We start from the raw sequence: 20,222 nt of genomic DNA on the forward strand, positions 1-20,222 counted from the left end.
ATTCAATACATATGTATTAGACAATAAACCCAAAGTTAATATATTTACCTTTAGAAAAATTTGTAAACAGATTTCCTTTCAGCAGAAGATTTTTTTTTTAAAAAAAAAAGGTAGGTAGAGTTCAGCTGGATATAAGCAGTCTTTTCTGCATTTTGTTCTTTGCGGCACTCTTGGAGCCAGGGATGTCAGGAGAAGGTGATGCCATATTAATACACACCCTCTTACTCATTTCAGATGGTGGTTTCACATCCAACAGTGCAGAGACTTGATATTAAAATTTTATATAACATAGGGAATACTATTTGTATAGAATTTTATGATTTGGTATAATAATGGTCAAATAGCTATAAAAATGACTATCATGTTTTTCTTAAAGTGAATGGCTGGGTGAAAAGCACTAAGAAAGTAATAAACTGTGAGGGACAAGGGAGTTCATTAGAGCAGTTCAAACAAATTACACTTTTTTCTCCCAGTACTACTGCTCTCTCAACTTTCCTCCCATTACTGTTGTCTGCTTACATCATGAGAACTGGACGTGTTGGGATGTAGGGAAGTGGGAAGCAGGGATTAGTATGAGAGATTCATGCATTGCATCCCTCAAGATTTAGGTATGCTTTAGAAAGTATTAAAATATACCATAAATGTTTTCATGAACAGTTTTTCTTTTCAACTAGCAGAAGATTTTAAAAAAAAAAAAAAAAAGCAAACATCAGCTTTTAATAATATTTATGTCTTGGTGTTATTATTTAGCCTATATAATTAGGATTATAATAACTTTGAATGCAGAATAATTTTTATTTTTAAAAAAATATTTATACATATTCCTGGCACTCCATAAACCATGCAGTACTTTGTTATGTAGGTATTCTGTACTGAACTATTGACTGGCTGCACTACTGAATAGGCTTAAGACCTTTTACATACATTTTAAAAAAGTTAACTGTCCATCATACAGTGACTGTGAAGGTTAAAATATCAAACATAAATTATTATTGCTACAGCTTGTGTGTACAAGCTGTATTTGATCATTAGACTGTATTTGTGTGGAAGATTGACCAAAGAGAGAGAGCACTTAACTTTTATAACCCTTTTATAATCCTTTTTTTTAAAATCTTAATTTAAACCTCAATTAAGTTTTGAAATGTTGAAAGGGATTGTACTCTGAGGTGTAAGAGAACATCTCTGTAGTGCAGTGCTTCTACTCTCCAGCTGTATACTTAAAGGGGATCTAGCTGTATAATCTAGTTAGTTGTTACAGAAAATAAACAGTATAGGTCCCTTCAAACAGTGGGAGGAAATACTAGATAGAAAAACAGATACAGCAACTAGAAAGCATCATCTTACAGTGGCTCACATTTTTGCAAAGAGTCTGTGTTTCCTGCAAAGTGTGAAACATTTCAGCCTAGTTTAAGGCTTCAAATCCTGAGGAAATCATGGGATCATAATTTTTCCAGAAGCGCAGGACTGGAATACCGCCTTGGAGGTGTTGAATGCTCTCTGATTTCACTGGCATTAGCAATTCTTAGGACCCTTGAATTCTTTTTGATTAGTTTTGTTGCTGAGTTTGGGATTGTGAGGGTTAAGTAATGCTGATTTTTAGTCAAGCGTGCACCAGAATTGCTATGTATATATCAACCTTTCAGTATGGAAAGTCATGGCATTGTTTTATTTTTAGAATGTGCTTTTTGCTGTGCCAGATCCCAGCTTCTTTAGAGCAGGGATTTTCAGTTAATGTCAAAGCATGCAATGATGAGGTGATACAGGCAGTTATTTATATAGGCATATGAAAGGGTAAACCAGTTCAGTACAATATAAACTAACTGAATGTAATCCATACCAGATTGGGTGTTTAGGCTCCTTAAAGCTTAATAAAGTTTGTTGTAATTATTTTTTAATAAAAATCTTATTTGCTGAATACTTTTTTGAAGTAGGATGAGTCTTCTCTTCCCCAATTTCCGTACCTCTTCTGTCACACCAATACACACACCTGATTCTGGGTGTGAACCCAGTAATCTTTAGTAGTGAGGTCCTGGTACACTCACTGTTGAATTAATGCACTGGTATGTTAACACATAATTTTTTCTATAGTCAAGAGTGTTGTCCTTTAGCCTGTGGTCTGCCTACAGCTCACAAAATCATTGTGGCCCTCCGCCATGTGATTTTTTTTGTTTTGTTTTGTTCTCTTTTTCACCTTCTAACATGTTACTGTATCACCCTGACTATTGGAAAGCATAACAGAGCAGATTGGTTCTAATCCTTGGTCTGTGTGGATATAATTTTCATAAATGCTATAACATAAGTAGAATTAAACGTGTAGTGTATTTTGGAGAATTAGCTTGTTGCGCTGGAAAGCAGCCTGGGCCCTTGATTAAATATGTTGCTCTTGTGAACTGCCTGGTTTCCACTCGGTATTCTGCTTGACATAATGCGATAAGGTTGTTTCACCATCTGCATGTGTTCTTTTGGCACGCTGCTGTTAGGTTTTGATTTGCTGGTTCATGAAACAGAACTTCCCTTGAAGAGTTACTATAAACATATGGATGCCTTTCTCAGTATTGGAACTTCAATTTCATATTGAATGCTGACATGATCTGAAGTGAGCATCAGTGGGGACCAGAATTACATGTGCTGTTGACAGCTTTGAACCACAACAAATAAAGTCACTTTATCAACTCTTTATATTCTTCAGATTTATTTTCAGAGAATTTCTATAATAGTTGACTGCAATTTAATAGACAGTTAGCAAGAATAAACCAGAGTAAATCGGTTTCAATTACTTGCTACTTCATCCTTGGAATAAAACCAGAGGACAATAGAAGTTCTAAATAATTTTTAAAATTTGGTGCTGAAATAGCAGTCTGTCTCTGTCACCTGGAAACTGATGACAACGGATTAAAATTTGGTTCTGACAACACTGTGTTCTTCAGGAATTCTAAGTCTGAACAGATTTATACCTGCATCTACAAGCTCTGTAGTTAGTTTTTAACAAATTGGTTGTTCAACTATATTATATATAAACAATCTTTACAGTGTACTCTTATTAATGACAAATGTTATTAAACATTAATCTTCCAGTACAGCTGTGTGTGAAAGGTTCACAGGTCCAAACTGCTTTCTGATATGCTGACTTAACTCCTCAAGGAGGTCTGAAAGCCCACTGAGTTTCCAAGGTGATGCAGGACATTTGTTCAACAGAGCTGGAGAATGTTTCCAAGAAAATTAAACATAGCTGTTACAGAGCTGCATCATAATTCAAGTTATGATTTTTGTCTGATTTTCAGATTAAGGCTAGCATGTCCTCTTTGTTTCTCTTGTTCCAGTCCATGCAATCCAAAAGATTTATGGATAAAATCTTAGGTGACAATCTCACAAAGTGAGAAGTTGCGGTTTTTATCAGAGAGTCAGCCAGTCCAACCATTTTTTAACACCTTGGCAAGTGTGTATGACAAGAATAGGCAAAAAAGAAACCCAGAGGAGACTTTCCCATCTGACTTAAACCAAGCTGAAATCTAGGATTTCCAAACTGCAGAAGATTGAGGTTATTTTTTTTTCTGTTGCAGATGAAATTTCAAAAGCTCTTGAAGGTAGCTTTCAAAAGTTTGACAAATGCTGCAGTGTTTTGATACAGTTGTTAGGAGTTTAGGGTTTTTCCTGAGCCAGTTCTCCTCCCATCACTGTAAGTATCCAGACAGAGGGTGCCGTTTTATATTACAGCTGGACTGATTAACTGTGGGCAACGACCAAAAAGGGAGGTCTTGTTTTCTTCTCCAAAGTTTGTTCCTTCCCCCTCCAGTATGTCAGCACTATTGCTAGTCTGACCCCACAGTGAACCGATTGAGAGAACTAAGGCTATAGAAAACTAACACTAAAAAAAAAAAAAAAAAAGGAAATAATAGCTTTCTTAATGATGTAGTGCTTGGATCTAGCTGGCCGTGGGGTCAGGTAGTACCAATGCTGTTATATGTGACTGTGATGCATAGCCAGAGGCAGGAGGAGTGGGAGAGCTCTTCAATTAATGTAGATGTACTGTAAATCTAGACTTTTAGCATATAGTTGCCCCTATCAGGTTAAAGATTATTTATGGATTGTCTGTACTGCTGCTGAAAAGAATGGTCTTGCTGTCCTCTGTGTGTTTGGTGCCCTGTTTTCCTACATCCTCCTTTGTGGTAACACTAGTGTTTTTGTGGTTAGTTGGATCAGGGAGCAGATCGAGCTGAAAACTAAGCTAACAAAAAAAAAGAAAGAATTTCAGCTTCACAAATGTTATTGTTAGCATAGATAGGGACAAGATAGCATGAATTTCTCCATTGTGGCAGCAGCACAAATTTAAATTTCCTAAAGTTTATTTTGATGTCACATTATAAATGTTCATATAGAAAAAGCATTTTTACCAGTTCTTTGACTCTTAGCTGGTGTATTGTTCCAGGTTCAAAGACTTTCTTGAAGGATAAGACCCTGAAATCATATGTGGCAATCCAGCCACCTCATTATCTGTCTCAGTTTTGTCTGTGTGATTCCCCTCTAGTAGCTTTTCAGAGATGGACAGTGAGCTATAGAGCACTGTTTGATTTAGGAAAGACATGACTGTATGCAGTGTGTGATGGTTTGCTATACAATCATCATCATATCATTTGGTGACATTTTTGTGGTTTTTTCTGTGTTTCAAATTTTTTCTATTAGGTTTCACTTAAGTATGTACGTCAATGGAACACAGATTATCTAAGATATTTAGGATGTATGTTCTTTGCATGTGAGCATGACTAATTACACCGAGCTACATCTTTAGATTAAGTGCATTTATGTTCCCTGATAAACCTGGCTGCACTGAGGAAATGGCATTCTAGCCTCTCCAAACACACTTCACGTTTTCCAGCAGGCTCAAGACTTTCTTTTGAAGATTTTCTTTCATTCAGAAATGAGATTCAATGCAATGCATTCTAGCCTAGCTTTTCTCCCTACTGTTGTTTTCTTTTGGGATTACTGTTTGGTCATTGTTCGGTTCAGGCCATACTCAATTGCCCCTGTAATTAGTGTGGAGCTAATAACCATGTACTGACTAATCATGTCTGCTCTGGTTTTCTGGAATTGTTTTGACTCTTTCAGCTCCCAGTGACTTTGGGGGGGGACTTTTTGACATTTAGCACCTCTGAAGTAATGTATTTCAGTTATGAACAAGCTGCTAATGTTTTAAGTCATAGCCATTAAGTGATAGGATTATTCTGACTAAATAGGACTGCCTAAATTTAAGTGTCTATATCGAGATGAGACATCCGAGGACCCCTTTACGGACACTGAAGTTCTATCATGTTTCTGGAGTTAGCACACGCTGTGTTACACCCTAATGTGGATATCTGTGTTTCGTCAGATGATTCATGCCATAAGAAAAGTTGGAGTAGATCTTGTGTTGAATTTTGTTTAGATTTCTAATCCAATTTGCTTGGAGGTTTGGTCTGTATAGAACTGAGTGTGTAAAATTTGGGCTTTAAATCCATGTTTACCTGTGGAAACTGAAGTTATCAGACACCATAAGAGTTTAAGGAGCTCCATCCCAGGTTGAAATCAAGAGGAACACCTTTAAAATGTAAATGCTCATATGCATGTAATAAAATTGATGTTCAGGCACTGATGTTTAAAAATTTCAGCTATGCAGGGATATTAATATTACCACTATAGCATGCTATGAAATCATCTGCTCATAAGGTCAGCATTTTCATTAGTGTATGAAGACTGGCAGTAACTGTGAGGTTTCTTTCTTTTGCCCTTGTAAACCAGGCTGTGCTTTTTATTTCCTGTGTAGTTCTTGGAAGCAGGCACAGCCTCCTGTCTTAACTTTGCACATTCTGTTTGACAAGTTCAGTCTCTTTGGCTAGATACTTCATCTTGTAATAAAAGAAAGAACCGGTTTACCTTCTGTAATCCAGATTCTGGTTTATTTCATAGTTGTGTTTACAACAAGTTTGTTTAAAGCTGCAAAGAACCATTTGTATAGTTCTTGGCTGTCACTAGTCAAGAGGATGTAATTAATAGCCCCTCCTTTTTCAGTCCCTAAAGCATTTTCTTTCCAACAACCTTTTAAGGTAGGTACAACTAGGTAGCAAATCCATAGTGCTCTGATAATGTTTAAAATGCATCTTACTTGTCCAGGCTTGGTTAAGATTTAAGTGTCTTTGGCAGAAATAAAAGATCAATGAAAGTTCCTCCTTAATATATGTATAACGAATATAAAATGGAAAATCAATGCACAACAATTGTAGGGTTAAGTTTAAGAATTTTAACTTCTTAAGATTCTTCTCAATTCATTCACTTCAATATCAACGTTGCCATTATTAATAGAAGTGTCAGTTCCAGTACACCTCTCTAATTTGAAATAAACTTTGAAGTACTCTGCGTGTGTTGCAGTTTATGATAGAAGAGAAGATTATGGAATATGAAGCAGGAGGTAGATTCATCTGTGGGCTGTGACACCTCAAAGATGCTGGTATACACATTTTAAACACTAAGCACATGCTAAATTTTAAGCACTTGCATTTCTCAGTGCTTAAAATTGCTGAAGTATAGGCATAAGTATTTGCAGGATTTCAGGTGAATGTGTAAGGTCTGATTTGTTCCCCAACAGGTTCTGGTTTTGACATTCTGTTAATTAAGACTGCCTTTTCTCACCTTTCTCCTAGGTGTTTACCTCCCATGGACCTACTGTGATTATGCCAACCTGGTTCTGTTCTCGAGAATGGTTTTTTCATGTGGGAAAATTTGATGAAGGTGGAAAGGTGAGTGCTACAAATACATAGTCCAGTCCACGAGGCATCTCTTTGTCTAACAACCTCTGAAAGACCTAAACCTGTTACTAAGAAATGCTAGGCAAAGCAGTGTAGATAAAAACTGAGGTCTAAAAAAAATCTGGGTCATATTGTATGCTTTTATTTAAAAAAAACCCCAGTTGTTAATACAGTTGTTTGGGGTAACTCTGGTGACTGAAGAACATAACAGATGGGCTTTGTAGATAAATCTAACACATTTGTTGCATATGTCCGTATAGCTGGAAAAATTAAAGGATTCAGACATTCAAGCTCCTTTTCAGTCCCTGAAATAGATGCAGCAGATATGAGCTGACCTGTTTAGCTTTCAGAGTTTTATTATGAACCATCTCTGAAAGGTAAGGTAGATTTGGTGAAAGAGGTTGCAAGGGAAAGAAATGTGCAGGATGGCAAAGAGATGGTAATACCTTCTCCTAAGGGGAAAGATTTATATCCTTAAAATGAAGAAAAAAGGGAGGAGGGGAGGTCACAATGTGCCATAAAACTATTATCATTAAATCTCATTTATCCACTTGTCAATCTTAGTTCTCAGGCTTGTCCTTGGAAGATGTTAAGTAGATTTTCCTCAAGGATCAGGACTGAGAGGTTTACAAATCAAACCACTGTTACCTGAGAAGTGTTCCTCTGCTGACAGTTAGGCGTTCTTTTTCTTTATAGGTTTCGTGTATGAGTTCAATTTGGTTGCTTTAGGCTCATTAGCATGTTTATGAAATAAAATCCAGTGATGTTTGTTGGTGGTATGTATTGTGGTAGGAGTAGAAATATGTTGGCAAACAGATCTAATTCAGATGCATTTGGATCCATTCTGTGTGTTTTTGACCTGAGGGGTTTTGCTTCCAGTGGTTTTGGTGTGATTTTACGGCTAGAATGCATAGTTCTGAATTTTTTTTTGGAAAGTCTTCATTTAATAGTACTCAGAAAAAAAATCTGCTAAGGCTATTTCCTGGTTTATTATTTAAACTACTTTATGATTATTACTCTTTTTACAGCCTCTAAACAGAGCCCTCCTGTGCTGTGCAGTGTGTATATATACATACATACACATACATATGTATGTATGAGACTATACAAATATTATTCTTTGGGCTGCCAAAAAAAGTATAATTTAAGGAGACAGCAGACAGAGAACAGAATTGTTTAGAGCAGTGAAAAGATTTGCCCTTAATTACATGGTGGGTGAGTGGAAGAGCTGAGAATGGTGCCTGGGTCCCAATACAATCTACATTCCCTGACCCATGATCTTTATTTCTTTTTTATTATTATTCCTTATCACTGTATTTTCATTCTCTGAAGAATGTTTGACTTTTTAAACATTGTTAGTGAGCTCAAAAAAGAAAGCAAGCCAAAACATAATAACAACAATAGAACAGCAAGCCTAATGATAAAGTTCAAGAGGTTAACTTACACAGACTATTATTCTGTGCTTTTTACTTTTAGTTCTGGCGTTTTTTTCTCTTTGTGCTGGTGTTTTGGGTTTTTGGGGTTTGTTTTTTTTTTTTTGTTTGTTTAGCTTAATATATATAAATGTGTAGGGACTATCACACTGGTTATTCAGATGTAATACACTGACAATCTTAATCCTAATGATTTTTCAGCCACAATGCATGATATGTTCTTCTAGTTTCAGTAATAGTTTCAGTAATTTATCAGTGATAGGTTAAACTTTTTGTTTGTCCCCATTGTGAAGTGTCCAACGTGTCAAAACACAAACTCTGGCTGATACAGAGGAACTTAAAAAAAATACCCTATGAACAAAGGTGATGACAGATCTGATCAAAGCAATGAACATAAGCAGTGAAGCCAAACCTGTGTCCTGTGTGGCTTTAGTGGACAAAAGATCAAGTCCTAAATCTTTCAGCATTTAGCACTGTAAAGTATTCAGCACTGATCTAATTCATTCATTTTTGTTTGAAAATAATTCCTTTGAGGCAAAAAAAGATTTTGTATCAATAGAGCTGTTATAAACTAGTACTGAGTACTCTTAAGGATCTTACCCATCTGTGTGTATATAGTTCTGACCTGACCCATGAACTGACTATGTTAATTTGATCACTTCCATCTCCATTTTTGGGTTAGTATTTAACAGTGCGACCTGTAAGTGTCATATTGCTGCAAGTAAACACAGAAACAGGCCAACAAATCTCCACGTTTCAGCCTTCTCCATTTGCTAAACTGTTTCCATGCCAAAAAGCTGCATTTCTCATTTGGAATTAAGTCCAAACACCTGTTCTTCATATTTCAGTGCTTAGAACAAATGGAAGATAATTCTTTCATGGAAGAAATTGAGATTTGATGTTTATGTTAGTCATAGGGTTGGACTGACAGAATATATATAAGCTATGATGTAATTTTTTTTAATTAAAGGTAGGTATTGCATGGATCTCTCCACCCATCCAGGCTTTACGTGAAAGATTTTTTTTTTCTTAATATTCACACAGTGCACTTCAATTTACATACAAAACCAACATCTTGCAATTGTATCTGACTGACCTTGTGTAATTCTACCAAAATACATTCTTCAGGGCGACAACAGATTTTGTTTGCTATTAACATCCAAATGGAGATCACTGGGAAGGCACATTACTTGTCTCTTGGCATGTTGTCCTTTTTTTCCAGTCACTTGTGAGTAATGGCACTAAAGCTAAAACAGCCTAGCTGGTTGCTTTAGATAAATGCTCTAAGAAATCTTGAGTAGAATAAGAACCATATAAGTGAGCATTGCAAACATGCAGACTCTACTCCATGCAAATGTGGCAAATTGTATAGTCTTGGCTTTTTTCAAGCAGTATTATTTTTGACATCACAACTGTAATATGCCACACTTGTTTCTTTATCTCTAGAGTTTTACTACAACTTGGTCCCAGATTTCCTGTCACCTCTGTATTTAACCTTCCTTTTTAAGTATATGAAAACTAAAAATGGAGTGACAACCTTAAAGTTCTAAACTAAAAGTGTAAACAGGGGGAAATTATTCTTAATGAGCCCCGGGTGGAATAGCATATTATAAGCCACTGGCCTTTCAGAATACAAACTGTGGCTCTAAACAAAGTGTCTGGAGTTGTTTTGATCTATTTTTGTGATAAAATGTCACAAAAAACACAAATTAAGGAGGTGTCAAAATATCCTTTGGTGCACAGGAGACTGTAGCGCATGCTGCAAAGTTCTAAGACAACTTTGTAGGCTATTAGGTGCTAACTAATGCATTTTTCTATTTTTCTCTGCCAGAGCACGCAAATGTCATTCCCTCCAGACAGGCAGGCAGTTACAATAACACTTGAAAGGTAAAAGGCTAAGTAGGAATTTCGTTTTTAGGAACATGTATTAAAATATGGTCAGTCTGTCAAGTAACCTGTCAAGGTGCTCTGGGGAAAAATCTAGATAAAACGCAGCACATTTTTGGCTTGGTATAGTTAAGGCTGAACAGAGATCAGTATTTGATCTAAAAAGAAAACAAAAGTGGTGGAGGCAGTGATTAATTACATTTTATAAGCTATTTGAAAATTCACCCCATACCCCATGTCTTAAGACATTTTTTGCTAATCTCTTATTAAACATCATTTAGAATTTACCACCTCCCTTCCATTTGACTTCCCCATCATCTTTGTTTAACTGAATTTCTCTGTGCCGATACATTTGGATGGAAGCAACCTTTTGGAGTTTCCTCTAACCTGTTACTTCCCAAACAATGCAGTAAATGTTACAGGCTTCAGGTCTTATAATGGAGGCAAAAATGACGTAAAGGCATGATTTGGATGGGAGCCAAAAGATGAAGTGACAGATCTGCAGAGAGACTTAAGAATATCTTGGATAATCCTGAAGAGAAGCTATTAATGGCTATTTAATATGGAGTTAACGTGTGGCTAGTCTGCTTGCATACCTCTGGTGATTATCCTAAAGGAAGTTAAATTAGGGGAGAATTTTCAATTAATGATACTTTTTCCTTGAAACAAGTCATTTCAATGACAAGTTGTTCATTACTAAAGAAAAATACCATTGACATTTAATACAAAACTTGTCTTTAGGGAAAGACCGAAGGATAGATAATTCTTGATAAATTACTTTAGTTCCAGATTTTTTTCACCTTTACGTTTCAATTGGAGAAGAGCTGCAATTTCTTATTTAATTTTAGCTTCCAGCAGCTTAATAGCTGTTCCCCATTAGCAGCACACTTTGAACAGCATTTGTTGGTGAGTAATTTTAATGTTGAAAACTATTTATGTGGTACCCTATTGCTGAAATGCTGGATTGTTAATTGATACTTTTACTTATGGATATTAATTTTCAAAAAAATGTATTAAACTATTCCTTTAATGGTTAAACAGCCTTTTTGTATTGTTTGTCAAAGATTCCTGGTGTTTAAAATGCCATCTGGATCTAATAATATGTCTCAACTGGGAAGAAACTCTTGTATTGCAACAAACTTACATGCTCAAGAGCCATAGGAAGTCCCATCCCTGCAGGATCTGTAACACAGTCAACATCTTTCCTCCCCTGAAAAATTCATGTCAGTGCTTCTCCTTTGTAATGCGAGAGGCCACTGCTGAGCAATACAAGGCACCTGCTCATTCCTAGGGGTGAGTGTACTTGATTTCAAAGTATTTCTGCCAGTTAAAGTAAAGCAAAAGAGCACTCGGAACCCAGCAGCATTTTGAAAGATCCTTTTGCAGTAACTCTCTTGTTTAATATACATCTTAACAAGTTATCTTGAATAATGTAAACGCTTATCCAAAGGAACATGAAGGTATGTATGTGGTGTAATCATGTATCTGAACCAAAATATGACTACTGCAGTAAACTGATATGTGCTACAAAATTTGTGCCCTGCCTGACAGTCTAGTGTGGGACTGGAAAAAAGAAAAAGGTTTAAACTTTGCTGCTGACTCTCAGTATTTCTATTAAAGTCCAGAATAAGAAAAAGAAAGGGCTATAAGATAAATTGAAAGAATTTGAGTTTGTTTTTTTCTTATGTTCTTAATGACTGTGGTTGCTGTCTGTGACTCCAGCTTGCCCCAGATTTCTTTTGTGGCTTTCAAAGTAGGTTCGTATGAATTGTATGAAGATCTCAAAGTTTTCTTCTGCACCACAGTTCTTAAACTATAAGGCAGACAACTATCTACAAAGACAAACAATAGCTACAGATAAGCTGCCCTTAGCAAGCAGCCAGATCAGAATCCATTTTATTCAGAATGAAGGAGTGTGGCGCAATTCAGTGTCTTAAATCAGTCTATCATATTGTGAAGTCTGGAGCTGCAGAGTTCAGGCCTGGATTTGGTTCTGATTTCTCCAAAGATACATATGTTCAATTCAGTGTTTTGGATTTGTTTTCCAGGGTTCAGAGCTTTTTTGGTCTCATTTTCCTTCCTTATACCCCCTCGGCTGCTCAGTCTGGTGGGTATGAGAAACAGTCACTGAACTGTATTGCTCCTGTAACTAGAAGGCCAGAAGAAACCACAGAGGGATTTTGTGTCCAGCACAATTTAATTAGAGAATCTCCTTTTCTTAGTTATGGGAAAAAGCTGTGGTAATGGGGATTTTTTATTATTATTTTTTTTAAACTTGCACTCTTATTATTTTTCTGTGTTGAAATAGAATACCTAAAGCTGCGGTTGAGGTTTATGTCCCTGTTATTCATGTATGTGATATTACCTACAGAAAGAAATGTCTTTCCCTTCTTCTACTTGTAGTTCTCAACTTGGTCATGTTATTTTTCAGCTTTTTATTGATGCTACACTTAAATATTTTATTTGGCCCACCTGGTTTTATATATTAGGTTTTTTTAGCCTGATAAAGGCCTTCTAAACACCTGGTTGGAGGAAAGAAAAATCTGTATTTAAACATAGAAAAATGAACTGTTCTAGTCGTATTTTGAAAATCTGCGCCATTGCAAAATGTATACAGATGCTACTTTTTTACCTGCACTATAGGACTGCATCTTTAAAGGTGGATTTATGCTTTTCACAGAATCACAGAATCATCTAGGTTGGAAAAGACCTTGTAGATCACCTAGTCCAACCATTAACCTCACACTGTCAGTTCCCAGCTACACCATTTTGTATGCTACATGTAATGGAATACTATGTGCTATAAGATTGCACTTTTGACACTGTATCTCTGGCATGAAGATTTTGTAATTTTTAGGTGGAAAATGTTGCATATGATCAGGAAATCTCTAACATTTCTTAGTGCCTGATAGATCTACAATTCCAGGAATTTTTTTTCTTGCAGTGTTTTGGCAGTATTGCTTGCAATCCTGTTAGGTAGAATGTATTATGGAAATAAGTTGCAAGAAAAAAGAAGTTTTGTTTTCAGACATTGCTTCATTCTGAGGTTGCTTTTATTAAGGTTTTTATTAAGGTCTCTTATTATGGGGCCTGATTCACCTTTCCTAATTAGAGACCAGTATGTGTTTGTATGGCAATGAAAGACAGAATGATAACTCTAGTAAAATGAAAAAACACTCTGCTGAAGTCACTGATCCCTTTCAGTAAACTATTTGGTTATGTGGCATCCAGGCTTCATAAACTGTTCTGCAGCTGGATTCCTCTCTTTTGGGACTAACCTGTACCAAGCTTTATATCCCTGTCAAAATGAGATAATCTTTGTCCTTGTGCTCAACTGTACTTGTTTTCTAAACAGCATTGCTTGCTTTTTAAAAATAGCATTATCTTTTCTACAGATACGTTTATTTAATGACCCATTAGATAACTTCATGGAGACATACAGAAATAATACAAATAAAATTATATTAAACCTTATTAATTTGGCTGAGAAATAAAATGTGTCTTCAGATGTAACTATGAATACTGGTTACTTCCTGCTTTGAAATAACTGCTTCTCTTCCAGGGTGTTCCAGAAGATTTGTTGTTTTTTTATAAACATATCCAAAAGGGCGGTGAAGTTTTTCGAGTAAACCATTGCCTCCTCCTGTACCGTTACCATCCACAGGCTGCAACTCATTCTGTCCTAGAGTAAGTTGTGGTTTTTGGTAAAACGTAAAAATTAGCTTCTTGGATGATTGGCAGCAAAGATGCTTAATCTCTGCAAGACATCACACAGCAAAATAACCACCTAGTTGTGTTTAATTTGTTGTTTGTTTGGTTTTTTTTAAGTTAAAAAGCATAATATGTTGGTAGTATCCCCTTTTGATGATAAAAGATGAGTTTTCTGTTTGTTCTTGCCATAATTTGCTTTTGAGTAACATACTGTAATGCTGGAATTGAAATTATGAAATCTTTGGTTCAGATGCTATTGCCTATAAACTATCAGTGTACCTGTGTTAATGAGGCAGGGATGGGGTGGGGACACTAACCTTTGACAAATAGTCTAAGAAATTGTTTTGTCTTTGCAACTGTTTTTGAAATTATTTCACAATAGGTATTGTAAGAGCAGTGAAGCATTTTGGGGACTGCATTACAGCAGTACTGTTTTCTCAACTTCCACTTACCAGTCCTTCAGCTGACACTCTGTTACTGATCACATGCAATCTCATAATCTGCCTGAATAACCTCTCTGGTTATCAAAAGCATCTGAGTTTCTTACCCTCAAAGCAGATTACCAATACTTTGTATGATTAAGTATCTCATCTGCTGAACATGGCAAAAGCAAGCAGCGAAGCAGTAACTTCTTCAGTGCTTTGAAGACGATTGCAAGATGTGTTTGAAACATATCCTAGTGGCAAAATTTTATTAGGATTTTTTATCAGGATTTTTAATATGAGGCGTTTTATTCTCATATTATTTGCTATGTGAAAATATTTTTTTGAATTTTAAAACTCAATTTCAAAATTAACTGTCTCAATTTTAAAAAAGCAAACTAACTTGTTACACCAACAAAACCCTTCTTTTGAAAAAAAACCAACCAAAACCCAAACCTTTCATCTGATAATGTGCTGCATTTACATATATTATATTCCTATTTTAGAAGATCTAAACCATCTGAATCAGATAATGAGGTTTGAAAAATACCTGAGGATGTTTACTAGTAATTATCTCGGGTGCTTCCTTGTAAGCTGTTGCCTGTTGCTTTTACAGTGCTGGTCTACCCTTAAAGAAAATGTTAAATTGCTGATTGCTCTACATGCTCGTTTTACCCATCAGAGGTGTTCTTTATGATCAGGAGTCTTGCAAGCTGAGCCAAAGTTGTTTCTTTCTCTTATGCATTGACATGAATGAAAAATCATGTGAGTTTTACTGTCTTTTAGGAGTCCCACGCCAGAATCACAGTGGTAATTAAGTAAACTGTTTTCTTACTGATTAATGACATAAATACACTTTTCAGTCAGTCCTGTTTGTATGGGTTTGTAGAACTAACTAGTAAAATGAAACATTTTAATGTGAATTTTAGTTGTATATCTCTATATTATTGTATTACTGTAAATACTATAGTATGCTAGCATAAATATCATGCTCATGGTTAATGTCACTATAGATCTTTATAAATACATGTATATATGTATGCATATGTATATAAAATCATTTAACTCTGAAACAGTCATTCCAAGCAAATAGAAGATATTCTTTGGATTTTGCAAACAAATATGAGGTAAATTATTTTCCTTTTTACTGGTGCATAAAAGTAAGGGTTTTTTTTTCTCTTGTAGTGTGTGATCATTTTGGCACTTAGCTACAAACTTTTCAGCCACGCATCATGGGATGCTAGAACTCTTGGAAGCCTGTTGCTTGTATCTGTGGGAAAACATCTTATTCTTGGAAATGAGTTTGTTTTGAATTTACTGCAAGCTGTTGCTTATTCAGTTCTACAAGGTTGTGTGGCACAAGCACCCCGAATTACAACATACTGTGAGAATGTGGAAATACTGTAAGCTGTTTCAGATGTGCAGTTTGTGTGTCCAAATTGGCACCTTTCTTGTCTCATTCTAAGAAGTCAGACTAGCCATTCTTCCTGTTGGCTTTTTGCTGGTACTACTGTTAATAATATTTTGTGTGAACCTTCAAATATGAGGTTGTGTAACATCTCTTCTTGTTGGCTTGTTTCCCCTGTTTGTTGTCTAAGTTCTGAAGGGCTGGCCAGCATTTGTTTCTAAAGACTAAAGTGAACATTAGGCAAAAATGGATTAAAGAACTCATCACAAAGGTTTAAATTTATAATTTAAATTGGGTCTTTCCTAATTTGCCTTTTGGTCACCTCACCTTATTTAATGCACGTCCTACCTTTTCAAGAAGTCTGTTTTGATTTGTTTGGAGTTTTTTTTAAAGTGTGTTTTGTTTGAGTTTCTGAGGCATTTTGCTTCACCATTGGCCTATGTTGTCAGAGTTAGCCTAGGCCTGGATTTGGAAATAGTAACTCACCAACCAGATTAATATCTTATCTGAGATCAAAATAATGCTTGTAGGAAAGTTGAATTATTTTCTTTAACAGTTTATGCCTAGTTTCAGTCTTAAAAATAGAGCTAGTTGATAGGACTTGTTTATACAAAGGTGGTGATTCAGTCTTTTCAACAAAGACAACAGTCACTCATAGCCTATTATGGGCTGATTTTAGTTTATAAGACTGTCTTTCATTACCGGTCAGGGAAAAAAATGCCTGATTTTGCATTTTCAGACTTCCTAAAATATATATAAAACTACTTGGCAAGCAACATTTAGTTCTTTCTGTTTAGTATGTATAATTGTAAACACTAATGATTTTTAGGTCATTTCCTATGATTAGTATCCTTCTGGAACAAATATCTAGAGGTGAAAGTATCTGTGAAGCAGGAAACAAAATCTTATTTGCTTTCTCCCTTACCCTGGAGGCATCAGGCTGCGTTATTAAATGTTTTGGGTGTGTGACAGAATCTGAATGAAATTCAGTGTCTATATTTAGATTTCATTAGGTGCATACAGAAATATAAATGTTCTCATTGTAATTTCATCTGAAGTCTATGATGGATACATGCTAAATGTGAACGAGCAATATAAGTTTTGAGAAACTTCTCTTCAGCCAGGAATTTACAACACAAAATCCCACATATTGTATCTCTTAAATCTAAATCATTTTATCTCACATTACAGCTTGTATCCTAGGGGTGTGTGTACTTTGCGCTACATAGCTACCTTACACTGATTTGATACAGTATCAGAGCTGGCTTTATAGTGAGTACTTTAGTAAGAAAGTGTGGTCTATAATAAAAACATTGTAAAATTCATAGATTTTTATCTTGCCAAAGGGGAGAAAAGGAACTGTATATAAAACAATGTACCTCATTGCAAGATAAAAGTCAGCTTGGAACAAGTTGAGCAATAAAACATTGTACTTGTCTTAGGTAGTGTTGCACATGAAGACAGGCCGTTAGGGCAGGTAGCTAATCTTTGTTGCCATTTACTAGCTTTTGGTCAAGAGAAATGCAGTGTATGCAGAACATAAGGTTTGTACCTTCCGTTTGAGATTCAGGCGATTCTCTTTTATGCAGAAAATGTGAAGTGTACTTAGAAGGCTTACAGTAATTTCATATGCCGTGTAGTCTGAGTGAGTGTAATATTGTTAAGAGCTTGTTCTGCAGAAATAACCAAAATTACGTAATCTATTGAAACCATCTGGTTTCAGGCACTAGAAGCTTCCATTGTCGTGTAAGCGAAGGAGAACAAGCACTTAGTCTGAAACACACATTTGGTTGTTTTAGAGGTACTCTGAGGCATGGGTCTCCTGTCACTGATGAGCGCAGGAATGCCTGCTTCATTTCCTGCAAAAACATACACATCCAAAAATAGGCAGGAGAGAAGAATAACGTAACATATTCCTGTACAACTGAATTAAAGATGAGGTCAACTGCATTTTTGTCTTCTATTCTTGCATTTGGCACTTCAATTAAACATGGAAACTAATGACCTCATTAGATTCTTGAAAAGTAAATGGCATTAACATTGATAGTCTCTGTCTTTCTTAATAAGCCTTTCATGAAAAATAGGCCACAATGCAAACCATGCCTCAGTTAATGACCCATGACCTGAAGATGAACTCAGACATTAATAGAACCTATTAACAGTGTAAATGTAATAACTCAGTGGGACGATGTAGTCCAGCAATTAATAAGTTCAGATGAAGTTCAACAGAACAACAACGAAAAAAAAAAAAATCAGTTTATTCACCAGTATGGTCAAGGTTCAAATGGGATTAATTTCTGAATTTCCTGTGGAGTGTAAGGACCTTGAATTCTGTGTGCAAAACCTAGGTATAAACCATCTGTTCTTCCAGCTCTCACTATGATTAAAAAGTTCTCTATTCTTCCATCTCTGGATTTTCTATCAGGTGAGATTCACCTATAATATAACTCTCTTATCCTACCGTGAACAAAAAACCACTTGAAGAGACCATTCACTTGAATAGCTCCTCTTCCTGCCTGGTGTTACCTGAGTAGCGTGTGGGACCAACATATATATATAGAGAAGTTCAGATTTATAGGTTTATAGTATTACTGCGGATGGTAATCAATGCCTAAAATTCCAGTACTGCTTAGGATATTGGGCTTGTATTTGTGCGTTTGTCAAGTACTTGTACATCTGTCTTTGCTCTGTTGATTCACTTATGTAGCCTCGCTGGGGGAAGGAGGGGAAAGGCAGTCAAACAATATGGTGAGGTTTAACTGAGCTCAGACATTAAATCATATAGCTTTTATTGTCACATTATCTTTCATTTCAAAATAGGAGTAGAGCAGATGTTTCTTGACTCCTGTATTCAGTCAGTAGGACACCACACATTTTAACAGAGCTCCATTGTTATATTACATGGGTGCCTGGTATGGTAATAACTACTTGGGAGTGAGGAACACACTTCATAGACATTCTCACCCACTACATGAATACCCTCATTTCACTCCTGCAGAATTTTGGCTCCTCTTCTTCTTTGCAGACTACATAACTGATGAGTTTTGAGGGGCCATGGCAAGTGAGATGTTAGGATAATTATGCAAGCCTTGAGAATACATTTTTCTAATTGGAAAATCATACTTCTGATATTTCTTTTGTAAAGTAAAGAAGTGACGAGAAAATGAAAGAAATGGGAAAAATAATGTACTTTAAGAATTTGAGTCATGGAGGAGTATTAGAATGTGAGAAAAAACAACTACTGTCAGAAGAGTTTGTATCCTACCTTCTAGCTGAGGAAAGTCTTGTTAACTGAATACAGGCTAGGAAATTATATTGGAGGCTACTGGGAAGTGGCTTGCTTCAATCCTTTCTGACACAGGCAGGAAAAGCAGCCTTGATTTGGGAGGATGCAGAGTTCGTAATACCTCCTAGTTTTTGCTGGTGGCTATGAATATGTAATAATGCAAAATCTGAAAATAGCTGTGAGAATTGTCTCAGAGTAGTGGTTTCTACAACTTCTAGATAGTTTCAGGCATTTTCTTTAATCATTCTTTGCACGTTGCTACAGTTCCTGTCTGTTGCACCTGCACTGGCTCTTAAAGGATGGGAAAATGGCATTCCCTTATCCCTCGAGGCAGGAATCCCAGTTATCTATTCTGGAAACATCAAAAAATGTGGCAAATTAGATGAACCAGAAACCTGAAGGGGGTAACTGAAACTCTCTCTTTTGACATTCCATAAGCCACCTTTTGCTTCAACATGTGAGATACGTTGTTTGTGCAGAGCAAGTTTTCAAAAACATTAAGTCTGTGACTGTCACTCACAAATTCTCCCCTCAATTCTGTATTTGTCTGTTGATCTCAGCTTGCACTGTTAAAAGTATTTCAAGGTTAATTCAAAACTGCAAAGTGTTTAATAGAATTTCCATTAAAAAGGACACACAATATTGGAGATGTGATTTGTAAATTATTTTCTGTAAGCATTTTCCTAAGAATGCCTTGTAGTGATGCAAGCAGAAAATCACAACTGCTGTGTACATTGACTTCATTTTCACAACCCAGAATAGGTATTTAAGAAAGCAGTTATCGGTGCTTAAATGAAGCTGTCTGACAACACGTTTTTATTTGAACAGTGATCCAGTTGGCTTGGAGTTTCATAACTTTCATATCCTTTCATTTCTGAGTGCAATTCTCTCACTTTCCCCACTTGCATTTCTCAATATAGCATGCATAGATAAGATCGGGTCAGTAAATCTGCTTCAGTCTGAAATCTTTGTGGGTGATTACCAACGACGAGATTTGGTCTGCTTGAATTTACCTCTGTAAGGACTTCTGTGGTATATAGGCCCCCATCGCCTAGACAGCACATGCATACTGTCTGGAAGCAACCAATACTGTGAATATACTGGGACATCTCCATGGCAGTTAGAAACATTTTCTGTGTGCCTGGATGTAGATTGCACTGTTTGCTCTACAACTAGAATTTAGTTGATAATTCTTTGTATGCCTTGTATGGTTGCCTGTTTTTTCTTTAGCTTTCTTAACTTTGCAAACTCAAGTGGAAAAGAAACTTGCCTGTGTCACTCAAGTGAATAGAATAGATT

General features: G+C 36.0%; 1 protein-coding gene across 2 annotated transcripts in view; it reads left to right on the top strand.

The window, feature by feature from the left end:
- Window positions 1–20,222, top strand: part of QTGAL (queuosine-tRNA galactosyltransferase) — a 125,913-nt gene that overhangs the window by 85,141 nt on the left and 20,550 nt on the right. For both annotated transcript variants that reach the window (XM_074922187.1, XM_074922188.1), the window contains 2 exons: window positions 6,672–6,767; window positions 13,659–13,783. In XM_074922187.1, the coding sequence (XP_074778288.1) occupies window positions 6,672–6,767; window positions 13,659–13,783 (221 nt within the window). The remainder of the gene's footprint in view (window positions 1–6,671; window positions 6,768–13,658; window positions 13,784–20,222) is intronic.

Source organism: Athene noctua, chromosome 18, assembly GCF_965140245.1.
Source record: "Athene noctua chromosome 18, bAthNoc1.hap1.1, whole genome shotgun sequence".
NCBI lineage: Eukaryota > Metazoa > Chordata > Aves > Strigiformes > Strigidae > Athene > Athene noctua.